The following is a 27,060-nucleotide window of genomic DNA, read 5'->3' as shown; positions in this document are numbered from 1 at the left end:
ACACACAATGTCAAACCTTGACATTGCCAAAATCCATTGTCCGGGTACACCAGTTCCTCATTTGCTGAACCCCCTCTTTGCACTCCGTCTCCACGGAACATTGGAGGATAAAGAGAGCACATAGGGTTGTAGGCTAACCATTCGACAATTGACCTCTACCTTGTCTACGGCTTCAATAACCTCTTTCAGACAGGGGATCTGAGTCTTGCTCAGTCAGCTTCAGGATTCTCTGCAATGACTTCAGAAACCCGCAGCATTAACCTCAACAAATTCCTCTATACCAGACCCCCAACCAGTGGAGCCATGGACTTGCACCACCCAATACTGCTGCTCCTCTGTCGCTGTAGACTCCGATCTCCGAGGCTTGCTTACCTCCATGATGATCTTCAGACAAGACAGAGAAAATAAACTGACAGCAATAGAGTGATGAGGGCCTCCTGGTGCATCATGTTGGTCACATATGGCATGTAGAGGGATTAGAACATAGGGCCATGATGGAGCAAGAATCTCTCCAACCTGAGATCACCGCAACTCCAGGCCCAGCAGAAACCTACAGGTATCAGAGCAGTCACTCAGCCTAAAGCCCCATAACACACAAGTTGGTATAAAATGTCAAACAAATGGAGATGGAGGAATTTGGTTTTTGCACAAACGGAACAGGAGTTGACGTAGCAAATAACGTCCTGCGCCAAGGTAGGCCACCAATTCTTCTCGGAGATCGATTGAGAAATACCTGGATGCCAAGCGACGACAGCTGTGTGCGCCCAGGTCAGCAGCCGATGTCTTATCCCTGTGGGAATGTAGATGCGCTCAGGAGGACATATAGTGGGTGCGGGCTCCCTCTCCAGAGCCTGGGGAATGTCCACATCTACGACTCAGACCACAGGGGCTACGACTCGAGAGGAAGGGATTATGGGACAGGGCATCGGCTTTGGTGTTCTTTGAACCTGGGCGGTAGGTCAACGTGAAGTCAAATCTTGTAAAGAAAAGGGCCCACCTTGCTTGGTGCAGATTCAGCCTCCTCGCCCAGGCCTCTATCAGATCAAGTCTACAGGTGGTGCCTTCTGCCCATTAATAATCAGTTTCCCCTCACCCTGCCATAAGGATAGAGGTGACATAAAAACAAGTCTGCTTAATCCACTAACTCCTACGTTTGCATAACGCAACTATGAGCAAAGAACAAATATAAGACAGATTAGCAAAACATTACTTTAATCTTTTAACACCCATTCGTTTAGAAATATCATAAACCACACACATACAATACAAAGAACCAGTTTGACTTTATTTGGGAGTTTAAATTGAGTACAAGATAAAACTAAATAATTAAACCTGCCACGATGTTGTTGGTATATGAATATGATCCAGATAATAATACATTTTTTGGAAACCAAAGTTGATAATGGATATATGAATAAATGATCTGACAGCTGGATAGGGTAGACTTGGACTGTGGGAGAGATTCAGTTCACATGTATGATAGATATCTGAAAGTGAACAGGAACTACCAAAACCCCTCTCTTAATGACCATATCACATTTCCAAAGATGTTCATTTTGTACATGCTGTTATATTTGAAGACCTCATCCTTTACCTGCACAATCCCCAGAAATATTCAATAATCTAACTCCTTGGCTATGTTGATGTCCCTCTGTCAACAAAGTCATGTAGAAAGTAAAAGGGTAGTGTTGCTTGATTTATTTTCTTGTGCAAGCTGTTTTAAACATAAAACACCCAGGTTCCCCAGGATTGGCAATAATCACATGACTGAGAGAATGTCATATTACAAAATGCTAACATCGGCAGAAAAAGACAAAGATCAGCAGAAGCAATGCTTCTTAAATGCAGTCATTTCCACAGTGTAATATGTTTTTAACTGTCTGGTGGGTTTTATCATCAGAATCGGAGTCGAGTTAAAATCAAACATCAATTTAAAACAAATGAATTGTTTAGCGGAGCAATAACACTCCTGACAAATCGGACATTTTAACATACTATTTTAGGTTAATCTTCAGCCCTTTAAACAAATGCCATTTCACATACAAATGTAAACATTTACCAACATTTTCTCGTCAATGGGGCAGTTCAATTGTGTTTAGAATAAAATACGTATATACAGGGTTAAATGGGGGGGGGGGGGGGGGGTTAAGGAAATCAATCTACCAATCTATAAAATCCATGAAATAGGCACTGACTACTGCTGCATGCAAACACAACTCCGATCATATTGGCTCAATCTAGGAACAAATAAGTTGTTGTATGGTCTGTGAGAAACCAAGAGACAAAAAGCATTTCCACTTTAGCATGTAGTGGCTGCGAGGCCAGGGGGATTCAGATGTCACCATCAACAATAAGACGAGTACACATAAAACCCATGTTGACAAGAGCCTGGGTCTCCCATATGATTGTAATGTCGTGAGTGTCTAGGTGGGCACAGTGATCTTGCGGGCCAGCAGAGCCAGCAGAGCCAGCTCCACACAGCCCTGGGCCTGTTCCAGTGCCTCTGCAGCCTCCCTGGCAGAGAAGCCAGCTGTCTGGATCCTCTGGATGTGCTCAGCCGGAAACTGTTCGGGAACGGGATGTGGAGCAGAGAAGAGAGGGGCTGGAGAGGAGGAGGAGGGGTGTTGGGGGCCCAGGGCCTGAGGAGGTGAAGTGCGGGGCGAAACGCCGGAGTCGTCCTCAGGTGAACCCACAGCCATGGACAGAGGGCTCCGCTGTGTTGGCTCAGGATGGAGGCCGGGAGTGTCTGGGTTGTCAATGGCAGAGGCTCTCCCGTCTGCCACGCCCCTCCCCTGCTGCCCCTCAGGGGGCTCCCTGAACTCCAGGTCTGCTTGGAGTGAAGAGTGCGAGGGACTCTGGACCTCAGACACAGTCCCTCTGTTTTTACTGGCATCTAGCCCATACCCGTCAGCCCTCCTTTCCCCCCTGGAGTTGTCTGGACACTGTGGTTCTAGCTCTCCCTGACCCGCTCCTGGTTCAGCCTCTGCCCTGTCCCTAGTCTCCAGGCTCTGCTCCTGGCCAGAGGTGCCTGGCAGGACACAGTCAGGAGGAGGCCCTCCGTCAGACATAGCAGCAGCATGGTTGGCTTTGGCATCGCATGGTTCTGCACCAGCTATAATGGCAGTAGAGGGGGAGGGTTGTGTAATGTTTTCAGGCGTCAGGGTTTGGGGCTCTGCGGTGGGGTTGTCAGTGTCCTGTCTGTGTGAGGGGGAGCAGGAGGCACTGTGGTCCTGGGGGGACAGGCCACAGCTGTTAGACACCAGCAGCTCATGAAGCTCCCGCAGGGCCTGGGCCAGAGACAGGATCTGGTCTGAGTTGGGACAGCGCTCCCCCTCTGGCTGGTCCCTCTCTGATTGCACAGTACTCTGGGATGAGGCAGGGGGAGACTCCATCTCTGCAGATGTGGATCCAGAAAGACAGGGCTCCAGGGTGAGTGATGGGGGATTAGAGATGGGACAGTGGGAACCCCCTTCTCCACTCTGCTGACTTGGCTTACTCAGACATGTCTGGTGATCTGTGGTGTTGACTGACATGTCCTCCTGCTCCATGGGCTGAATTGGGAGGCTTCCCTCTGGGAGGGGGGACAGGGAGCCATTGTCTGCCTTCTCAGAGCCACACATCTCTGGAGGGATCTGACTGTCTGAACCTCCCAGGGTGGGAGTGCCAGTCACAGACTTGTCTGCAGGAGGGGCGCATATGGACAGATCCTGAGCCGTGGGAGCGGGGATGGTGGGTAGGAGTGGCTGGGTGGGGTTGGTAGGGCTTGGGTCTGAGAGAGGAGACTGTTGGGCTGTAGGTGCTATGTTCTGGGCCTGGGATGAGGGCCCAGGGATGGGGAGACCCAGGAAACCAGGCTGGGTTTGGTTCTGCCCTGGTGTTTGGGCCCCGGCCTGGCGCATGTAGGCTGGAGCAGACTGAGAACGGTCCAGGGCAAGGCTCCGGGGGTGACCGGGGGAGGACAGGGGCATGTTGTTCGGGGGTTTGAGTGTTGGGAATGGTGGGGATTCCGGTGAGGTAGTTTGTCCACCTGCAGTGTGAGGTTAGAGATCAGTTTTTAGAATGAAACAGTAGTTGAACAACAATTGAAGCCTGCTATGGACCAAAACAATCTTGCACACCATGCATAGTTTGTCCATGCCAGCTTCTGAAATGAAACATGACATTGAAATGCAGAGACCTTAAAAGGGATAGTTTGAGATTTTGGTTACTTCCCCAGTCAGATGAACTCGTGGATACCATCAAATCAAAGTTTATTTGTCATGTGCGCTGAATACAACAGGTGTAGACCTTACAGTGAAATGCTTACAGGGTCTAACCAATAGTGCAAAAAAGGTGTTTTTATGTTAATGCATCCAGTATAAAGGAAGTTAGCAGTAGCACAATGACTGGAAGTCTACAGGAACAGCTAGCATGCTTCATTGCCAAAATGTCTAACTATCCCTTTTAAATCAGTGATTGCATCCTCTACTTTTTAAAATAATTGAAAAACGTGGTAAATACTATTGACCATTTATCAAAGGATTTATTAATAACATCGTACCAATATTTATGTTTCTTTCCCCCCAATAAGCCCAAAATACAATTTTGCAACAAAAAAGAAAATGGGTGATGGACTTAGCATTGATTCTCTCTGTAGGTTTGCAGTACCTGGTTGGTAAGGCCCTCTCCAGCTGTCTCCCCAAATGCATCAGTGCTGTCCTGTTCAGGGTTAGGCCACACACCACACATCATGCAAAGGGAGTTAGCACTCGCACACAAAGCATGCACCACGCTGTCAGACTGTTCACATAGTGGTGAACAGTGTCAGCCAAGATCACTTTATTTGACCTATGACCCTAGGAGGTCACAGAGTGATCACAGGACCTGTCAGTTAACCTCCCCCATAAGCTAAATTGGTCCGCAGAGTGATTTCAGTGCATTTATTTACTTAGTTAAAGAAGAACTGTAAAACCAAATACATTTACAGAACCAAACAAAGACTAACACTAACTAGACTAAATCCAACCACAGGTCAGGTTTTGATTTCATACCTAGGTCTGATTTATAAAGCTTATTTTTGAGGTGATGACATGCAGTGATCATGTATGTGATAGAATCAGGGGTTGGAATTGGTTTAGGGAACAGAACCAAAACAGATTTTTTTTTCAAGGAACAGAAACAGAACCTAGAACAAAGGTGATCCATACTGTTCCGGAACAGAACCGTTTAATAACGTTATTTTACATTCCAGACTTTTTTTCCCCCAGTCCCACAACAAAATGTAACAAAGTGCCTACGCAAAGCCATCACTCTCACTCAAACGTATTCCATAGTCTGCCTGCAAGCTGGAAATCTTACCCTGTGCGTTTTTAGGCTACCTTCCCCTCCGAAGCATAGGCTACAGTACTGGTGTTACAAGCTCGATTCGGGAGAGATATTTTTAATTAGCTAGAGAAAAATGGATTAACTTTTGAAATAGTAGTTAAGGATACTATAGGCCTAGTTATCACTTAACGTTGAATTCATTACTTAAAAAAGGTAAGGCGTGTTTTTAATTCTGTCGCTCTGCACACACAAGCAGTTAGCGAGCTAGATCAAAGTACATTTAATGTACCTCCATTAAAGCCGCTCCTCTCACGTATAATTGTCGGCCTAATTCAGATAATGCATGTCATAAGATGCCTTCAAGCCTCCTCAACCCTCTCCCCACCTGCAAAATGTTGGTTGCATCTTCACCATAAGCAACACTTGACTGTCCATCACGCATGTAAACAACTTGCTTGCCTGTTCTATCCGCACTGATTGGTGAAGTAATTTAATGAGCTAAATGTAAGGAACAGAAAGGAATGATCTAAACCGTTATCTTTTTTGGTGTTCGAACCGGTTTAGAACTTTATTTTGCTGGTTGGAATGAAACCCCCCAAAAATTGTGGTTCTGTTCAGAATTAAACAATTGGAAAATAATTTTGGTTCCAACCCCTGCTGAGAATGCAGATGACTGTAGAAACAGGGCTCAAGAGTAAAGAAGCTAAATGCAAACGTGCTTTCTGGCTCATGTCTCTGCTGCAGTAATGTCCACTGCTTTAGAGTGTGTAGGCAGAGCTGAGGAATCACCATAGCCCTCTCTCAGACCGCGTTCCTTACCGCTCTCCTGTACAGATCTCTGAAGTGCCTCTGCCAGCTCTCGGTCTGCAATCTCGTCTGGCTGGGCGTCCTCGCGCCCCTCGGGCCCGTATGCCAGCCGGGCACACTCTGGCAGCTCCGCCTCAGGCAGGAAGTGGGTCTCAGTGCCCGTTGTCCCGATCAGCAACGTGTTCTTCTTCAGGTCAATGGAACACTGAGGTAGCAGGATATATAGACAGAACAGTAGTTTAAACACAGGGATTAGTTAGGATGTCATCAGGATGTATTCAGACCCCTTCTTTTTCCACATTTTGTTACGTTACAGCCTTATTCTAAAATTGATTTGTCTCCAAACCCCCCCCCCCCCCCCCAAAAAAAGGAAAAGCTGAAATGACATTTACATAAGTATTCAGACCCTTTACTCAGTACTTTGTTGAAGCACCTTCGACAGCAATTACAGCCTCGGGCCTTCTTGGGTATGACACTACAAGCTTGGCACACTTGTATTTGGGGAGTTTCTCCCATTCTTCTCTGCAGTTCCTCTCAAGCTCTGTCAGGTTGGATGAGGAGCATCGCTGCACAGCTATTTCCAGGTCTCTCCAGAGATGTTTGATAGGGTTCAAGTCTGGGCCACTCAAGGAAATTGAGACTTGTCCCGGAGCCACTCCTGCGTTGTCTTGGTTGTGTGCTTAGGGTTGTTGTCCTGTTGGAAGGTGAAACTTTGCCCCAGTCTGAGGTCCTGAGCAGGTTCATGAAGGATCTCTGTATTTTGCTCCGTTCATTTTTCCCTTGCTCCTAACTAGTCTCCCAGTCCCTGCCGCTGAAAAACATCCTCACAGCATGATGCTGCCACTGTGACGACCCTCCCACTCTGTCCGCCAAATTCTCTCTCTTTGCTCTCGTTTTCCTTAATAGGATGTCGGTGGGCGGAGCCGGGAGGGTCGTCAGCGAAATGGCCTCGAGTGTGTCCCGGGGTTAAATACACCTTTCCCCCATTAACTGAGGAGACACTGTCCACGCAGACACACTATGTTTGGTTGTGGCATTTTGTGGCTTGTTTATTTTGGCACCTCAACACCTCTCATAATCACCATCTATGCACATAACCACTGATTACTGACTACACACACACACCATTGTTAATTGTATATAGTTTACTTTAGTTAATAAATATATTTTTGTTATTCCTTGAACTGTGTTGTCTCCCTTCTTGTTATGGGCTACTAACCGGTTCGTGACACCACCACCATGCTTCACCGTAGGGATGGTGCCAGGTTTCCTCTAGATGTGACACTTGGCATTCAGGCCAAAGAGTTCAATCTTGGTTTCATCAGACCAGAGAATCTTGTTTCTCATGGTCAGAGTCCTTTCGGTGGCTCTCATGTGCCTTTTACTGAGGAGTGGCTTCCATCTGGCCACACATCCATAAAGGCCTGATTGGTGGAGTGCTGCAGAGATGGTTGTCCTTCTGGAAGGAACTCTGGAGCTCTGTCGGAGTGACCATCGGGTTCTTGGTCACCTCCCTGACCAAGGCCCTTCACCCCCGATTGCGCAGTTCGGGTGAGCGGCCAGCTCAATGAAGAGTCTTGGTGGCCACTGTGTTCTTGGGGACCTTAAATGCTGCAGACATTTTTTGGTACCCTTCCCCAGATCTGTGCTTCGACACAATCCTGTCTCGGAGCTCTACGGACAATTCCTTCGACTTCATGGCTTGGTTTTTGCTCTGACATGCACTGTCAACTGCGGGACCTTATATAGACAGGTGTGTGCCTTTCCAAATAAATTAGCAAACATATCTTAAAAACCTGTTTTCGCATTGTCATTCTGGGGTATTGTGTGTGTAGATTGAGGATTTATTTTTATCCATTTTAAAATAAGGCTAATGTAAAAAATTTTTTTTGAAAAAGGCAAGGGGTCTGAATACTTTCTGAAGGCACTGTACAGTGCCAAAAGTTTTGAGAATGACACAAATTAATTTTCACAAAGTCTGCTGCCTCAGTTTGTATGATGGCAATTTGCATATACTCCAGAATGTTATGAAGAGTGATCAGATGAATTGCAATTAATTGCAAAGTCCCTCTTTGCCATGCAAATGAACTGAATCCCCCCAAAACATTTCCCCTGCATTTCAGCCCTGCCACAAAAGGACCAGCTGACATGTCAGTGATTCTCTCGTTAACACAGGTGTGAGTGTTGACGAGGACAAGGCTGGAGATCACTTTGACATGCTGATTGATCATATGATGGAGTGTGAAGGTGAACGGAAAGGCTCTGGAGCAACGAACCGCCCTTGCTGTCTCTGCCTGGCTGGTTCCCCTCTCTCCACTGGGATTCTCTGCCTCTAACCCTATTACAGGGGCTGAGTCACAGGCTTACTGGTGCTCTTTCATGCCGTCCCTAGGAGGGGTGCGTCACTTGAGTGGGTTGAGTCACTGACGTGGTCTTCCTGTCTGGGTTGGCGCCCCCCCCTTGGGTTGTGTCGTGGCGGAGATCTTTGTGGGCTATACTCGGCCTTGTCTCAGGATGGTAAGTTGGTGGTTGAAGATATCCCTCTAGTGGTGTGGGGGCTGTGCTTTGGCAAAGTGGGTGGGGTTATATCCTTCCTGTTTGGCCCTGTCTTGTGGTATCATCGGATGTGGCCACAGTGTCTCCTGACCCCTCCTGTCTCAGCCTCCAGTATTTATGCTGCAGTAGTTTATGTGTTGGGGGGCTAGGGTCAGTCTGTTATATCTGGAGTACTTCTCCTGTCTTATCCGGTGTCCTGTGTGAATTTAAGTATGCTCCCTCTCTCTCTAATTCTCTCTTTCTTTCTCTCTCTGAGGACCTGAGCCCTAGGACCATGCCTCAGGACTACCTGGCATGATGACTCCTTGCTGTCCCCAGTCCATCTGGCCGTGCTGCTGCTCCAGTTTCAACTGTTCTGCCTGCGGCTATGGAACCCTGACCTGTTCACCGGACGTGCTACCTGTCCCAGACCTGCTGTTTTCAACTCTCTAGAGACCGCAGGAGTGGTAGAGATACTCTTAATGATCGGCTATGAAAAGCCAACTGAGATTTACTCCTGAGGTGCTGACTTGCTGCACCCTCGACAACTACTGTGAATATTATTATTTGACCATGCTGGTCATTTATGAACATTTGAACATCTTGGCCATGTTCTGTTATAATCTCCACCCGGCACAGCCAGAAGAGGACTGGCCACCCCTCATAGCCTGGTTTTGGCCTTTCTAGGGAGTTTTTCCTAGCCACCGTGCTTCTACACCTGCATTGCTTGCTGTTTGGGGTTTTAGGCTGGGTTTCTGTACAGCACTTTGAGATATCAGCTGATGTACGAAGGGCTATGTAAATAAACTTGATTTGATTGACTTCAAATAACAGACTGGAAGCTTCAAAAGGAGGGTGGTGCTTGGAATCTTTGTTCTTCCTCTGTCAACCATGGTTACCTGCAAGGAAACACGTGCCGTCATCATTGCTTTGCACAAAAAGGGCTTCACAGGCAAGGATATTGCTGCCAGTAAGATTGCACCTAAATCAACCATTTATCGGATCATCAAGAACTTCAAGGAGAGCGGTTCAATTGTTGTGAAGGCGGCTTCAGGGCGCCCAAGAAAGTCCAGCAAGCGCCAGGACCGATTCAGCTGCGGGATCGGGGCACCACCAGTACAGATCGTGCTCAGGAATGGCAGCAGGCAGGTGTGAATGCACCTGCACGCACAGTGAGGCAAAGACTTTTGGAGGATGGCCTGGTGTCAAGAAGGGTAGCAAAGAAGCCACTTCTCTCCGGGAAAAACATTAGGGACAGACTGATATTCTGCAAAAGGTACAGGGATTGGACTGCTGAGGACTGGGGTAAAGTCATTTTCCCTGATGAATCCCCTTTCCGATTGTTTGGGGCATCCGGAAAAGACAAGGTGAGCGCTACCATCAGTCCTGTGTCATGCCAACAGTAAAGCATCCTGAGACCATTCATGTGTGGGGTTGCTTCTCAGCCAAGGGAGTGGGCTCACTCACAATTTTGCCTAAGAACACAGCCATGAATAAAGAATGGTACCAAAACATCCTTCGAGAGCAATTTCTCGCAACCATCCAGGAACAGTTTGACGAACAATGCCTTTTCCAACATGATGGAGCACCTTGCCATAAGGCAAAAGTGACAACTAAGTGGCTTGGGGAACAAAACATTGATATTTTGGGTCCATGGCCAGGAAACTCCCCAGACTTTAATCCCATTGAGAACTTGTGGTCAATCCTCAAGAGGCAGGTGGACAAACAAAAACCCACAAATTCTGACAAACTCCAAGCATTGATTATGCAAGAATGGGCTGCCATCAGTCAGGATGTGGCCCAGAAGTTAATTGACAGCATGCCAGGGCGGATTGCAGAGGTCTTGAAAAAGAAGGGTCAACACTGCAAATATTGACTCTTTGCATCAACTTCATGTAATTGTCAATAAAAGCCTTTGACAATTATATTATACTTCAGTATTCCATAGTAACATCGAACAAAAATATCTAAAGACACTGAGGCAGTAGACTTTGTGAAAATTAATATTTGTGTCATTCTCAAAGCTTTTGGCCACGACTGTATATGTGGTAGTGTTCATGGAAATGGAGGGACAGGTATAGGGATCTGACCTGATGTCTCTTGAGCATGTCCAGTCCAAGCAGCATGTCCATAGGTTGGTCCTCCAGGATGGAAAAGGAGCAAGGCAGGAAGTCCCCTTCTATCTGGACCTGAGCTGCATAGGGAAACACACACACCTCACTTTTAGCCGTTATCAGATGCTACCATCAACATTTGCTAGAGGTTTGAATGTCTTTTCTTTCGACAGATTGGATAAAACAAGGAAAACATCGCAGGAGCCGCTTGATTGTGGAGAAACACCATGTTCAGTTTTTTCAACTAGCGCTGGCTAGTTACTCGTTTTCAGCCGGGTACTTTTTCCACCTAAATTAACTAGGCTAATTATAAATAAATTAGCTAGTCAGAAAAAAAAGTCTGCCAAACCCTCTCCCACTAGAATTAACGATATGCATATTCTATCGATCTATTGATAGGACAGGTGCTTGTCAGTCACAAGGTGAGCAATAACAGGGAAACACTGCTGGTTTGACAGTGCTGTCTCTCCCGCCTCTCGGTAGGTGTGTGTGTGTTGTGGTTGCAGTCAAATGTCTTTACACAGAGGGAGAGAGCATGAATTTGCACGTCCCATATAATGTGGTAACGATGAGTCGAAATCCACTTAGCATATTGTTTTCTGGCACATTCATGTATTTTCTTTCACGTGCAGGAACAATGTTGGCCCGCTGGCCCAGGAAAACCACGTGTTGGACCAGTGGATCTTGTCAGTGACGTAACTTTTCATCGCATTTTTGCATTCCAGTTCAACATTTACCTGCTCTGTCGCTGTCTACCATTGAAGACTACACGTGTAAATGTCATGCTATTTGTATTTGAGCAATACGATTGGCCGTTCAGTCAAGCACCACCACACTCCCGAGTCAACTTCGAGCAGTACATGAGTTGACGCCTTCACACCGCACACGCGAGCTGTCCAGAGCAAAAATAAAATCGACCATCAATCTACTAGCTGAGTTTATTTATTTTAGGGAAAGTGATTAACAAAAGTAAACCTTCAATAGTTTACATACTTGCAAATTGCTGGGCTACTATTGCAAAAAGAAAGCTCCAAGAAGACACCTAGCATTCATCTTGGCTAGCCTACTGTAAGCCTAGTTGATATCTCTTTTGGAACGTTTATCTTTAAGGGGCAGCATCCTATTTTCACATCTTCTCAAAATGACATGTTTTAGAAACAAAAACGAATGCAATTAATACAATTCTAATGAGAGCAATGACTTGCATTGCTAAATTATTACACCGCTTTTAAATACAATAATAACAAAATGTAGCCAATTAATAGCTGGGTATAGAGAGAGCATGCCAACCGATAGGGTCATGCAGGGCCTAATGCATTTAAAAACTACACCATGTTTGGGCCAGTATGAATTCTGTCCGGGCCAGTAGATTTTTGGCCAACTGGCCTGAGAGGGCCAGTGGGATTTATTTTTATGTTGGACCCATGGTGCTGGAGCATAGGCTATTTACTGTGCTTTAATTGACGAACAGAAAGCTTGACTAGTTTATAAAAGGTGTCAAACTGACTGATCTCACATCCTTGCCATTCATAAATCATACAACGTAGTTATATGTCCATGGTATCGCATCGGGACAAGTTACTTCAAGATTTTCGAATTAACTCCAGTACTTGCCATACAGTCCCGACAAAGGGATACTTAGGGATTTTGGCAATGAAGCCCTTTATCTACTTCAGAGTCAGATGAACTCATGGATACCATTTTTATGTGAAGGAATTTAGCAGGAATTTTGCGAGCCAATGCTAACTAGTGTTAGACATTTACATTTTAGTAATTTAGCAGACGCTCTTATCCAGAGCGACTTACAGTAGAGTGCATACATTTTATTACATACATTTTATTTTTTTATTTTTTTTACATACTGAGACAAGGATATCCCTACCGGCCAAACCCTCCCTAACCCGGACGACGCTATGCCAATTGTGCGTCGCCCCACGGACCTCCCGGTTGCGGCCGGCTGCGACAGAGCCTGGGCGCGAACCCAGAGACTCTGGTGGCGCAGCTAGCACTGCGATGCAGTGCTGACCACTGCGCCACCCGGGAGGTTAGCGCAATGACTGGATGTCTATGGTCTCTACTAGCATGCAAGCAGTTAGCACAATGACGAACTCTTATGGTAACGCTAGTTATTGCCAAAATCATGAAGTATCCCTTTAAATTGAGTGACTCGTCAGTAGCATACCGAATCTCATCGGTAAGAGACATTCATTTGGCTCCCTAATTTGCATACTGGTAATTATCTGCAGATAAATTATTAAAACATTCGATGACAGGGAATAAAAGATAAACGTATTAAAGTGTTTTACAAGCTAATCTTACTTACAGTGCAGTGAAAAAGTATTTGCCCCCTTTCTGATTTTCTTTATTTTGGCATATTTTTGATACGGAATGTTATCAGGTCAACCAAAACCTAATATTAGATAAAGGGAACTCAGTATCAAAAATATGATCAAATCAGAAAGGGGGCAAATACTTGTTCACAACACTATGTGGTATTTTCTAAGATATTTGACAAAAGTTTACTTATCTAATCAAATTATTGACAATGGAGTAGTCAACTGCTGCTTTCTGTGTAGCAAAGCTCATCTTTAACACCCGCTTCATTCTTCAATCATACCTGCATTGCAGATGGCTGATAAAATACACATGACCAAAAGTATGTGGACACCTGCTCATCAAACATCTTATTCCAAAATCATGGGCATTAATATGGGGTTGGTCCCCCCTTTGCTGCTATAACAACCTCTACTCTTCTGGGAAGGATTTCCACTAGATGTTGGAACATTGCTGCAGGGACTTGCTTCCATTCTGCCACAAGAGTATTAGTGAGGTCGAGTACTGATGTTCGGCAATTAGGCCTGGCTCGCAGTCGGCGTTCCAATTCATCCCAAAGGTGTTTTATGGGGTTGAGGTAGGGCTCTGTGCAGGCCAGGCAAGTTCTTCCGCACGAATCTTGACAAACCATTACTGTATGGACCTCGCTTTGTGCACGGGGGCATTGTCATGCAGAAACAGGAAAGGGCCTTTCCTAAACTGTTGCCACAAAGCTGGAAGCGTTATGAACCATGAAAAATAGCCCCAGACCATCATTCATCCTCCACCAAACTTTACAGTTGGCACTATGCATTCAAGCAGGTAACGTTCTCCTGGCATACGCCAAACCCAGATTCGTCCGTCGGACTGCCAGATGGTGAAGCGTGATTCATCACTCCAGAGAACGTTTTTCCACTGCTCCAGAGTCCAATGACGGCGAGCTTTACGCCACCCCAGCCGACGCTTGGCATTGCGCATTGTGATCTCAGGCTTGTTTTTCTTTATTTTATTTTCTGCTCGGCCATGGAAACCCATTTCATGAAGCTTCCGATGAACAGTTCTTGTGCTGACGTTGCTTCCAGAGGCAGTTTGGAACTCAGTAGTGAGTGTTGCAACTGAGGCCAGTCGATTTTTACTCGCTACAGCGGCTAAGCAATTGTTGCTCCTAGACGTTTCCACTTCACAATAACATCACTTACAGTTGACCGGGGCAGCTCTAGCAGGGCAGAAATTTGACAAACTGATCGTTGGAAAGGTGGTATCCTATGGCAGTGCCATGTTGAAAGTCACTGAGTTCTTCAGTAAGGCCATTCTACTGCCAATGTTTGTCTATGGAGATCGCATGGCTGTGTGCTGGATTTTATACATCTGTCAGCAACGGGTGTAGCTAAAATAGCCGAATCTACTAATTTGAAGGGGTGTCCACATACTTTTGTTTATATAGTGTACCTCTTAATAGGAAGCTTGAAGCCTGTGGAAGTCAGCAGACTCTTACATGATTCGTTTAAGGCCCAGTGCAGTCAGAATGAAGTTTCCAGTGTTTCAGCCATTTCATATTGTAAAACAGCTGATGAAATTAACACTGGAAGTGTGAAAAAATGTGATGGGTGTTCTTTCCTGATAGTTGCTGGTTGAAAATACAATCTAGCATTAGAATGTACCACAGGACACCAAAATGGAGCTTGTTCGGCAAAACTTTCGTAACCCCCGAGGGGGCCTGTCTGGCAACCTTTTCTATTTGGCTGGCTACTCCATGTGCTTACGGAAAACACTGCCATGATGTGCATCTTCAGGAAAGGTAATCTCTTTGAGACATGACTTATACCCACCCAAGTGGACTCTGCCAATGATCTTCTGGGTGCCCACTCCCTTGGCGATGCCAGCCCACCGTCGGTCCACCAGACGCATGATGTTACAACGCTTGGCACACGCCTGACTCATGATGGTCATCTGGGCCCCTGGATGATCAGTCAACGGGAGAGAGGGGTGAAAACAAATACAAGGAAGAGCTCTACCAACTCCATGAGAATCCTTTTTCAAATCATGTGCGAATTTTTCTTCATTTGATTTGGAATGGCAAACCAGTTAAACAGGAATATTTATATAATGAACATGAGTTGAGGGTTACATCTTAAATATTAAAAAGGCATTAAACCTCCCTCTTAAAGCCTCCATTATACCGAAATAATATCCAAACTGGTTTTCCAGCAGGCTACTAAAGCCTTGTTTTAAGTGACTCAAAATATTTTTGGGGGGCATATCTGATTCAAATATGTGTTTCTTTTTCCTGCAGTCTGAACAGCCAAAAAGCACATGGAATCAGATTATTTTAAGCCACATTTCAAACCCCCTTTTGAAGGTGGTTTGAAATCAGATACAAATCTGATTCCTGGCCATGCGACTTGAATGATCAAATCTGATTTATTTGCCCTCAAGACTTATTTGGCATATCTTGTTGCTTGCTAGCTACTGGGATAGCTAACTAGCTTGTTAATTGCTTACAAACAAATAAGTGAATGTGCTAGAAAGCTAAACAGCTACCTAGCAAGCTAATTGACTGCTATGGCTAGCCAAAAAGGACTCGTTGCATTATGATTTTTAACATTCAACGTAACTAGAGGACCGTACGTACATATCCCAACCAGAAGCCATGGATTACAGGCAACATCTGCATCGCGCTAAAGCTGTACTGTACTCATCCTTCTTCTGACTCCAAACACCGCGAGTGGAGTTTAGACCAAAAAGCTATATTTTTGTCTCATCAGACCACATTACCTTCTCCCATTTCTCCTCAGGATCATCCAGATGGTCATTGGCAAACTTCAGATGGGCCTGGACATGTGCTGGCTTGAGCAGGGGGACCTTGCGACCGCTGCAGGATTTTAATCCATGACGGCGTAGTGTGTTATTAATGGTTTTCTTTGAGACTGTGGTCCCAGCTCTCTTCAGGTCATTGACCAGGTCCTGCCGTGTAGTTCTGGGCTGATCCCTCATCTTCCTCATGATCATTGATACCCCACGAGGTGAGATCTTGCATGGAGCCCCAGACCGAGGGTGATTGACCGTCATCTTGAACTTCTTCCATTTTCTAATAATTGCGCCAACAGTTGTTGCCTTCTCACCAAGCTGCTTGCCTATTGTCCTGTAGCCCATCCCAGCCTTGTGCAAGTCTACAATTTTATCCCTGATGTCCTTACACAGCTCTCTGGTCTTGGCCATTGTGGAGAGGTTGGAGTCTGTTTGATTGAGTGTGTGGACAGGTGTCTTTTATACAGGTAACGAGTTCAAACAGGTGCAGTTAATACAGGTAATAAGTGGAGAACAGGAGGGCTTCTTAAAGAAAAACTAACAGGTCTGTGAGAGCCGGAATTCTTACTGATTGGTAGGTGATCAAATACTTATGTCATGCAATAAAATGCAAATTAATTACTTAAAAATCATACAATGTGATTTTCTGGATTTTTGTTTTAGATTCCATTTCTCACATTTGAAGTGTACCTATGATAAAAATGACAGACCTCTACATGATTTGTAAGTAGGAAAACCTGCAAAATCGGCAGTGTGTCAAATACTTGTTCTCCCCACTGTATGTGTCACGTAAAGAGAGCAAGGGTTAAGGGAATAGGGAACGTTTTCCAAAAAAATGAGGGATTTCGGTAACAACTTTTCAGTTAGAAAAGACTAATTTATATTGCAGCTTCAGCAACACGGACAGCACTATAAATACGGTTTATGTTCTGTGCTGGTCGCTGCAGCAGGGAGGAGAGGGAGACAACGGGTGCTAGTCAGTCACTCGCTGTCATTTTTACCACAGAGCAGCAAGTCAGCCCGGCACAATCAAATCAATTGCGGTCGGACTCCCTGTAGTCATTTGTGTGTCTTAATTATTTTATCAAACAGTGAGCTTAAAGCAAGCTCAGTGCATATAGTTGATTTGATTAAAACACATAGGATGTGTCTATATGAACAAATACACGGTTAAACATTTCGACCAATCGATTGGTCGAGAAAACAGACGACACTCGGTTGACCAAGATTTTAATTTTTTGCCTAGAAGGCCAGCATCCCGGAGTCACCTCTTCACTGTTGACGGGTGTTTAGCGGGTACTATTTAATGAAGCTGCCAGTTGGACTTGAGGCGTGTTTCTCAAACTAGACACACTAATGTACTTGTCCTCTTGCTCAGTTGTGCACCGGGGCCTCCCACTCTTTCTATTCTGGTTAGAGACATTTTGCGCTGTTCTGTGAAGGGAGTAGTACATGGCGTTGTACGAGATCTTCAGTGGAATAGCCTTCATTTCTCAGAACAAGAAGACTGACGAGTTTCAGAAAAAAGGTCTTTGTTTCTGGGCATTTTGAGCCTGTTATCGAACCCACAAATGCTGATTCTCCAGATACTCAACTAGTCTAAAAGGCCAGTTTTATTTCTTCTATAAATCATAACAGTTCAGCTGATCTAACATAATTGCAAAAGGGTTTTCTAATGATCAATTAGCCTTTTAAAATGATAAACTTGGATTAGCTAACACAACGTGCCATTGGAACACAGGAGTGATGGTTGCCGATAATGGGCCTCTGTACGCCTATGTAGATATTCCATTAAAAATCAGCAGTTTCCAGCTACAAGTCATTTACAACATTAACAATGTCTACACTGTATTTCTGATCAATTTAATGTTATTTTAATGGACAAAAAAATGTGCTTTTCTTTCAAAAACAAGTGACCCAAAACATTTCTAAGTGACCCAAAACTTTTGAACGGTAGTGTGTGTATTTCCTAATCACACTGGACTCCAAGTGTATCGGTCAATCACTCCAATCTTAATTCCAACACTGATATCCACAGACTAACCCATCTTTCGCACTACACTACCATTTTACGATTTCCTTTTGCAATACATCCTATTTTGCTGTGACGTCTTACGACGGTCTTGAACCTCTCTATTTGTACCATTTCTACTGAGATTGCCCTCAAATGAAATATTTTACCTAAGCGTATAATCATATTTCCCATTGATTGATCGTGGTTTTTCAGATCTCCTAACAGTACTGTTTGTTTGTTTGTAGGTCCATCTGAACACCGACATTATGATTTAACAACCACTCCTGGACCTGACTCAAAGTGAGCCACTGAAGTACAAAAAGAGATCTATTGATTAAGTTTTTAGCTCCTTCGGAAGACTATGTCTTCCAAACAAAGACAGCCAATTTCGCCAAACGGGGGATGATTTAACAAAAGCGCATTTGCGAAAAAAGCACAATCGTTGCACAAATGTACCTAACCATAAACATCAATGCCATTCTTAAAATCAATACACAGAAGTATATATATATTTTTTTAAACCTGCATATTTAGTTCAAAGAAATCCAGGTTAGCAGGCAATATTAAACTCTGGAAATTGTGTCACTTCTCTTGTGTTCATTGCTGGGCAGAGTCAGGGTATATGCAACAGTTTGGGCCGCCTGGCTCATTGCGAACTAATTTGCCAGAATTTTACGTAATTATGTCATAACATTGAAGGTTGTGCAATGTAACAGGAATATTTAGACTTATGGATGCCACCTCTTAGATAAAATACAGAACGGTTCCGTATTTCATTGAAAGAATAAACGTTTTGCTTTAGAAATTATAGTTTCCGGATTTTACCATATTAATGACCTAAGGCTCGTATTTCTGTGTGTTATTATGTTATAATTAAGTCTATGATTTGATATTTGATTGAGCAGTCTGACTGAGTGGTGGTAGGCAGCAGCAGGCTCGTAAGCATTCATTCAAACAGCACTTTTGTGCGTTTGCCAGCAGCTCTTCGCTGTGCTTCAAGCATTGAGCCGTTTATGACTTCAAGCCTATCAACTCCCGAGATTAGGCTGGTGTAACCGATGTGAAATGGCTAGCTAGTTAGCGGGGTGCGCACTAATAGCGTTTCCATCGGGGAAGTCACTCACTCTGAGACCTTGAAGTAGTTGTTCCCCTTGCTCTGCAAGGGCCGCGGCTTTTGTGGAGCGATGGGTAACGATGCTTCGAGGGTGGCTGTTGTCGATGTGTTCCTGGTTCGAGCCCAGGTACGGGCGAGGAGAGTGACGGAAGCTATACTGTTACACTGGCAATATTAAAGTGCCTATAAGAACATCCAATAGTCAAAGGTATATGAAATACAAACGGTAGAGAGAGAAATAGTCCTATAATAACTACAACCTAAAACTTCTTACCTGGGCATATTGAAGACTCATGTTAAAAGGAACCACCAGCTTTTATATGTTCTCATGTTCTGAGCAAGGAACTTAAACGTTAGCTTTTTTACATGGCACATATTGCACTTTTACTTTCTTTTCCAACACTTTCTTTTTGCATTATTTAAACCAAATTGAACATGTTTCATTATTTATTTGAGGCTAAATTGATTTTATTGATGTATTATATTAAAATTAAGTTAAAATAAAAGTGTTCATTCAGTATTGTTGTAAAATGGTCATTATTACAAATGAAAAAAAGATTGGCTGATTAATTAATCGGTATCGGCTTTTTTTGGTACTCCAATAATCGGTATCAGTATCGGCGTTGAAAAATCATAATCGGTCGACCTCTAATTTTAACCCTTGAGACAATTGAGACATGGATTGTATGTGTGCCATTCAGAGGGTGAACAAAATATTTAAGTGCCTTTGAAAAGCGTATGGTAGCAGGTGTCAGGCACACCAGTTTGTGTCAAGGACTACAATGCTGCTGGGTTTTTCACGCTCAACAGTTTTCCGTGTGTATCAAGAATGGTCCACCACCCAAAGAACATCCAGCCAACTTTTCACAACTGTGGTAAGCATTGGAGTAAACATGGGCCAGCATCCCTGTGGAATGCTTTCAACACCTTGTAGAGTCCATGCCCTGACAAATTGAGGCTGTTCTGAGTGCATTGGGGGGGTGCAAATATTTTGTAAACTCAAGTGTATATACACACTGAACAAAAATATAAATGCAACATGTCAAGTTTCATGAGCTGAAATAAAATAAACCAGAAATGTTCCGTACACACAAAAATAGAATCAAATTTTACATCCCTGTTAGTGAGCATTTCCCCTTTGCCACGATAATCTGTCTACCTGACAGGTGTGGCATATCAATTAAACAGCATGATCATTACAAAGGTGCACCTTGTGCGGGGCCACTAAAAGGCCACTAAAATGTGCAGTTTTGTAACACAAAATGCAACAGATGTCTCAAATTGAGGGAGCGTACAAATTCGCATGCTGACTACAAGATTGTACAGCTGAGCTGTTGCCAGAGAATTGAATGTTAATTTCTCTACCATAAGCCACATCCAACGTTGTTTTAGAGAATTTCGCAGTACATGCTGATGTCAACGTTGTGAACAGAGTACCCCCTGGTGGCAGTAGGGTAATGGTATGGGCATATAAATATATAAAAAGGGGGATTAGAAATGATGCAGGTAATGTTATTTGATAGAATTGAAGTCTATCTGCTAATTTCATAGGAAGGGGGGCATGAGAGGAGAAGTAAGAAAGAGCAGGCAAAAACAGATGGGGCACATGTATGGTGTGCGGGCAAGCAAGTTGGAACAAATCTATATTTATTTTTAATCAAGAGATGTCAGAGGTGGTATAGAGAGAATATGAGCATGTGGATGAAAGAATGGGAATTTGGAGGGAGGAGCCAAGGTTTACAGAGAATTGTAAAATATGGCAGACTGAATAGTAGATAAAGCTGGAATATCATCATGAGAGCAAAGCTGTCAAAACTAGCCAAGGAAAACTGTACTAGACACCACAAAACAAAAACCCTTAACTGAATTGTCTCCCTATTGCCCTAGTCAAAGAAGCTTATGCTTTGCACTGAGGAAGAAAATATTTGTATGCATTACCTGAGTCAACAAAAGCTTTGACATGGTACCCGTTGACTATACAGTTGATGTAGAGCATAACCACCTGGCCAAAGCTCTCGGGGGCCTCCTCCATTGCAATGGTCATGTTCTCCTCTACGTTGTGCTGCCTGAAGTACAAATTGTGTGTGATTATGTAAGGGTAGCAATTGTACATGAATACCTACATTTCTCAAATAGTTTAGACAGAGGGCAAAATTCTATACGTAAACTAGTACATTGTTTGTTTCCAGAAGAGACACTGACTGAGGCCGTCTCTGACTCCAACCCTTCCCTTTCCCCTCTTGGCTGTGTGAGTACCTGATGTCCTCCTCTATCTTGGCCTGGGCCTCCATGTCAAATGGGTCGGCAGTCAGAAGCCGGATCCTCTCCTGCTCTCTGCGAGCCCGATCCTGCTGCTGCTCCAACAGCACTTTGGTGAAACGCTCTACGGGAGGCAGTCAGAAACATGATTAGAGCTCCTAGTTGAACACTTAAAGGGATACTTCGGGATTTTGGCAACGAAGCCCTTTATCTACTTTCCCAGAGTCAGATGAATTCATTGATAGCATTTTTATGTCTCTGCATCCAGTATGAAGGAAGTTAGAGGTAGTTCTGACAGCCTATTGCTAATTAGTATTAGTGCAATGGCTGGATGTCTATGGCATCTACTAGCATGCTAGCAGTAACCATAGACTTTCAGTCATTGCTCTAATGCTAGTTATCAACTTCCTTCAAAATGCATGTAGAGACATAAAAATGGTTTAGTTCGAAGGTTACGTATGTAACCACGGTTATGTGAGCTATTTGGATCACTCCAATATATTGGTATCACTCCGCAGCGGAGGGATACATCCGAGGTGAGGATTTACAGATTTACTCCCGTGTCACGGCTGGGGTCCGCCCCTATATATAGACCCCATGGCCGCGACACACTTCCTCTACATAATTTTTGTGGGGCCTCTAGCACTGTAGAGGATTGGAGTGATCCAAATAGCTCACATAACAGTGGTTACATACGTAACCTTCGTTATGTTTCACTATTTTGGATCACTCCAACATTGATATACCCATACCAGATTACTCTGTGCTAGAGGGACCTGGCCAGCCAGCGGCGAAGTCCCAGCGCGGGACCGAAACGCAGGGGCCGTCAATGTGGAAGGGGAAGCCCAGCTGGCCGCAGCACAGATATCAGCGAGGGACACTCCTCTCAGTAGAGCCCAGGACACAGCCACACCCCGTGTTGAATGTGCCACCACAGATCCCAGCACTGGCCTGCCAGCCAGGTGGTATGCTGTCATAACCGTAGCCGGCGCCCTTGTGTTCTGCATGGTGTTCATTACACCCTCCTGTAGTCCTAACATGGACCATTGTGGGCTTGGCCACTGAACGGCACGGCCTCGGATGCCACAGAGTTCCCCCGGCCTGAGACAGCAGGTCCGGTCTCAGGGGAAGTTTCCAGGGTGTCCCAAACAACAGTGACAGGAGAAGGCTGAACAAGGGTCGTCTGGGCCAGTATAGGGCCACCAGAAGCAGACGATGCTCAACCTGGTCCTGTCCAGCACAGCCTGGATCAGAGAAAAGGGGGAAATGCGTAAAGCTCCAGCCCTGGCCAGTCGTGAGCCAGAGCATCCAAGCCCAGAGGCCCTGGTGGCTCCGACATGGAGTACCACAGAGGGTAGTGCACATTGTCCAGGGAGGAAAATAGGTCCACCTGCACCCTCCCGAACTTGTCCCACAGGTGCTGCACCACCTGGGGATGTAGGCTCCCCAGGTGGTGCAGGGGAGCCTACATCCCCAGGTGCGCTGCACGTACCTGGACGAGACATCCCCGAGCCCAGAGAAGGAGCTCCTGTGCCATAAGATGGAGGTGGTGCAACCTCAGTCCACCTTGATGGTTGATGTAAGCCACCACTGCGGTGTTGTCCATTCTCACCATGATGTCTTCCCTTCAGATGTGGAAGGAAAGACAGCAGGGCCAGCAGTACAGCTCAGAGCTCTAGTGTATTGATGTGCCTGTCGGTCCAAGGGGGTAGCCAACAGCCGCTGGCTGACCTGCCCTTGGTCACACCCCCCCCCAGCCGAACTGGGAGGCGTCTGTGCTGACCAGCTACCGGCAGCACATCCTCAGCATCTCCACCCCACCTGAGGGAAAGGAGTGACAGCGCCACCTCAACAATGCCCTGAGGCACTGTATGGTCACCCACAGCTGGCGGTGACGGTGGCGCTTCGGTTGCAGCCGGTGGGAGTTGAACCACCGTTGAAGAGGCCGGAGATGGCCCAGGGGAATCAACAACAAGGACGCCGTCACAGCAAGCCCAACAGGCGTTGGCAGTTTAGGACGGATACCATCCGCCCCTGCCGAAAGTGTTCGAGGCAAGATAAGATCGCCTGAACCCTTCTGGTGGGCAGGCGTGCTCTCATGAGGACTGAGTCCAGTTCCATGCCAATGAAGGCCACCCTCTGGATTGGCGTCAGACGACGACTCGTCATTTACAGTAATGCCCAGCCTGCCGATGTGGTTCAGGAGCATGTCTGTCTGACAGGACCTGAGTCCTGGTTGGGGCACAAATCAGCCATTCGTCCACCCTCGGGACGTGACAGGTGCCAGGACAGCGTCCATGCACTTTGTGAAAGTGCGGGGTGCCAAGGAGAGGCTGAAGGGAAGAACCATGAATTCGTAAGCCCTCCCATCGAAAGCGAATCAGAGGTATGCCAATGAGCTGGGTGAACAGGGACATGGAAATACGCATCCCTCAGGTCCAGCGCCACAAACCACTGGTCCCTGGACATGGCCTGCAACACGCAGACTGGGGACAGCATGTGGAACCTCAGTACCTTTAAGTACCCATTGAGGTTGCGGAAGTCCAGAATCGGTCGAAACCCTCCGTCTCTTTTTGGGACCACAAAATAAGTGGAGTAGAACCCACCTACACGTTCTGAACTCTTGATCCTGCGGATGGCAACCTTGTCCAGGAGTGAGGAGATCTCTAGCCGCAGGGTTTTCTTCAGGGGGTCGGCCACCGTGGTGACACCAAGGCCCCCGAAGGACGGGGGCCAGCACTGGAATTGGAGTCGGTACCCCTCGAGCATTGTGGACAACACCCATTAGGACTCCACACACTTCTCTCACTTTGCCCTTTGAGACCAGGAGAAGTGGCCGAGGCAGGGTGTGTCAGAGGTTTTGCCGGGGCCCGTCTGTGCCCCTCCCCGCTGTCGTTCCTCAGCACTAATCGATGGGCCAGGAGAGGGACCCCACCGTTGTTCGGGTACAGGTGGGTGGTGACGGTCCGTCTGCTTTAAACCTGTGGCCTGAGGAGGCGGCATGAACCGTCTCCTGCTCTGGAGAGCAGCTGGCAGACGGGATTGGGCCAGCCAGAGATAGTGCCGGGAGGTAACCACCTGCGCCATGGCCCGTCCGTTGGAGCGGGCCACATCCCTCTGGAGCAGGGAAAGCAGGCGAGACACCTCCATCGCCTCCCGGAGGAGCTCCTCTGTGCCCCCCTGCAGCTGGGGCAACAGTCTGCAGGTAGAACTGCAGCAGCATGGCCGTGTTGATAAGGCGGCCAAGAGAGCAGAGGGACCCATAGGCGGCTTTCAAGTCTGCATAAAAGACTCTGGGGGGTATAGGCTTCAGTCGCGGTGACATGGCGCGGTGACAGCATGTTAAGCAATTCACAACACACACAGAACAAGCCAGTCGGCAAGTTGTGTAAGGTAAATACAGTCTGTGGCAGCAAGAGCCACCAATATATTAAAGGACGCACACGGAGTCGTAGTGTAATGCATGCACCACGGGCGGAAGATACAGATCAACCGCGTGCATCCCCTGGGCCATGTGGCCAGCTGCTCCAGGCTGCAAACAGCCAGTGAGTATACTTCCACGCAAGATATTACACTTACCAGTGACTTACCAAGCGAATTTCAGAGAGTTTGTACCTCAAACCATACAGACGTCCGCCGAGAAAAGGAAAGAACGTGTGTCGCGGCCATGGGGTCTATATATAGGGGCGGACCCCAGCCGTGACACAGGTGTACACAGGAGTAAATCTGTAAATCCTCACCTCGGATGTATCCCTCTGCTGCAGAGTGATACCAATATAATAGACTGATCCAATATAGTGAAACATAACATCTGACTCTGGGGAAGTAGATAAAGGGCTTAATTTCCAAGATCCTGGTGTATCCCTTTAAGACCCATTATTTGCATTGATATCTAACCAAAGCCTTTATAATGACAAGATAATCAACACCGAAAGAGAAGAGTTGATGCTATCCCCACTTACCCAGGTCTCCACTCAATAAGGCCTCAGCCAATGGTGGATTGCGCTCCTTGAGCAGGGACAGCTCATGTGGATTGGCCAAGAGCATCTGCTGCAGTAAGGTGGGGTCATCCAGACCCTGAGGAGAGGAGGCGGAGCTCGGTAGGGATGGGGGTGCAGCAGGGGGTGGAGAGCGCTGCTGTTGTGAGGTTGGGGCCTGTTGCTGCTGTCTACGGGTGAACCGTTGACTGGAACCAGAAGAAGTGCCGGGGACTGAGATGGAACTGAAGTCAATACGTGGGAGACCTGGGGGAGAGAGAAGAGACATGGAGGGTAGGAGAGTATGAGCACAACAGAGGGTTCCAGGTTCAGTAAGATGATGCCAGGTAGACAACTGGGCTGAGATAATAACAGTGAGCCATTACTGAGGACCAATAAATAACGAAAAATGTGAGAACTGAAGTGCAAGGTTAATAGGTCTGTTAACCACTCCGGCATGCCAAACTCTCACTAGAACAGCTGGACTCATCCCATAATTCCAACCTTTCCAACCGCAGAGATTTCGCACCGGTTCTGTCTCGCCCAACAGTGTTGACCTTACCTGGGAAGGCTGATTGTGCTGGTGGTGGCCTTCTGTCTGCCTGTCTAAGCACCACCACATCTCCATCCTTAAGTCCATAGGTCCCTAAAGCACGGGTCAGGTCTTTCAGAGGCTGCTCTGCATATGTGATCTAAAGAGAGGGAAGGGCCACAGGGGAAAAATAAACATTCTCTTTCCACACTGGACGAAAAATAAAAGGACAAAATAAAACGCTGTCTGATGGCCAGACCACCTCAATCAGTCAGCTAGGTTGCTAATCAAAAAGTGGCAAGCAAACCAATGGACAGCTTGACATATGTTATATGAGTCAGTAGAAGTTGTGTTCTCAGACGGTTGACACATGATCATAGGCTAGCTAAGTTGGCTAATAACTAAGGTACAACTAACGTTAGCTAGCGACCAGACGAACAATAAAGTTAATTCTGACTAGCAACGTCAATATATTATTCCTAGCTAGCTACTACTGTCAAGTCTGTCTGGATAATTAAAATGCTGAATTAACTAACTGGTTGACATAAAACAATCTCTTAATGTAACGTTAGCTACTAACACGTTTATGCTAAGCCAACTAGTTAGCATGTTTTAGCTGGTGGTTCACCTGAATTTCCCCAGCAGGGATTCCTGATTCTAGTTCACACAGAGCAACAAAATCTCTAAGTTCAAGCTCTGGAGACACATCGAGAGAAAATGTGATTTCCGAGCGGTCATTCGGCGCGCAGAAAACGGTTACCAGCATCGCGCTTTTGGGCAGGGTCACTTGAACCCGCTAGTCACTTGCAGTTTGTTGACACTAGCTAGCGTGTTAGCAACTTTTCCGTGGCTATAATGTCAGTATCGTTGTGAACGCACAAACTTCTGTTTCAGTCAAACGCTCAATAAAGACAATTTAATATGACATATTGAAGTAATCACGGATAGTAGCTAGCTAGGTACATACACCACGGACTGCTGTGTCTTATCAAATAATGATAACTAGCCTATGTTTCTCATTGACGTATTCTTCTTCTTCGTGTGAATTTCCGGCAGACGAGACGCGGTCTTCTTCTTTCTTAAGAGGGTTTTACTGCGGACTACAACCCCAAAAGGTGTATTGCCGCCACCAACTGGACGGGTTAAAAAAATAAAATAATTTACAAGTAAATCCATACGTAATAGTGAAACTAACTTAATCAACCCTAATAAAAATAGTACTGTAATGAAACAGGGAGGGAGCAGGTCTCGAACCCTCGACCTTCTAGCCCGAAGTCCAGCGG

The 27,060-nt window shown here is 45.9% G+C and overlaps 1 protein-coding gene across 2 annotated transcripts; it reads right to left on the bottom strand.

Moving 5' to 3' along the window:
- Window positions 1-1,259: 1,259 nt before the first annotated feature.
- LOC120065047 (protein DDI1 homolog 2-like) lies at window positions 1,260-26,818 on the bottom strand. Of its 2 annotated transcripts, XM_039015712.1 has the most exons (10): window positions 26,406-26,818; window positions 25,808-25,937; window positions 25,231-25,512; window positions 21,266-21,392; window positions 20,948-21,075; window positions 14,903-15,031; window positions 10,737-10,840; window positions 6,124-6,316; window positions 4,648-4,698; window positions 3,954-4,027 (listed from the first exon to the last, which is right to left on the bottom strand). In XM_039015712.1, the coding sequence occupies exons 1-9, from the start codon at window positions 26,541-26,543 to the stop codon at window positions 4,688-4,690; spliced, it is 1,242 nt and encodes a 413-aa protein (XP_038871640.1). In that variant the 5' UTR covers window positions 26,544-26,818; the 3' UTR covers window positions 3,954-4,027; window positions 4,648-4,687. The 2 variants fall into 2 exon arrangements, with proteins under 2 accessions (XP_038871639.1, XP_038871640.1); XM_039015711.1 differs by lacking the exons at window positions 6,124-6,316; window positions 10,737-10,840; window positions 14,903-15,031; ... (3 more) ...; window positions 25,808-25,937; window positions 26,406-26,818 and having other exon boundaries at window positions 1,260-4,027; window positions 4,648-4,702.
- Window positions 26,819-27,060: the final 242 nt, after the last annotated feature.

Source organism: Salvelinus namaycush, chromosome 20 (assembly GCF_016432855.1).
Source record: "Salvelinus namaycush isolate Seneca chromosome 20, SaNama_1.0, whole genome shotgun sequence".
Lineage (NCBI taxonomy): Eukaryota > Metazoa > Chordata > Actinopteri > Salmoniformes > Salmonidae > Salvelinus > Salvelinus namaycush.
Note: the sequence above shows the minus strand (reverse complement) of the source record. Positions and strands in the feature narration are given on the sequence as shown.

Excerpts from the sequence above, each read along its gene's own strand:
- LOC120065047 (XM_039015711.1), bottom strand. The coding sequence starts at position 3,968 with ATGCCCCTGTCCTCCCCCGGTCACCCCCGGAGCCTTGCCCTGGACCGT.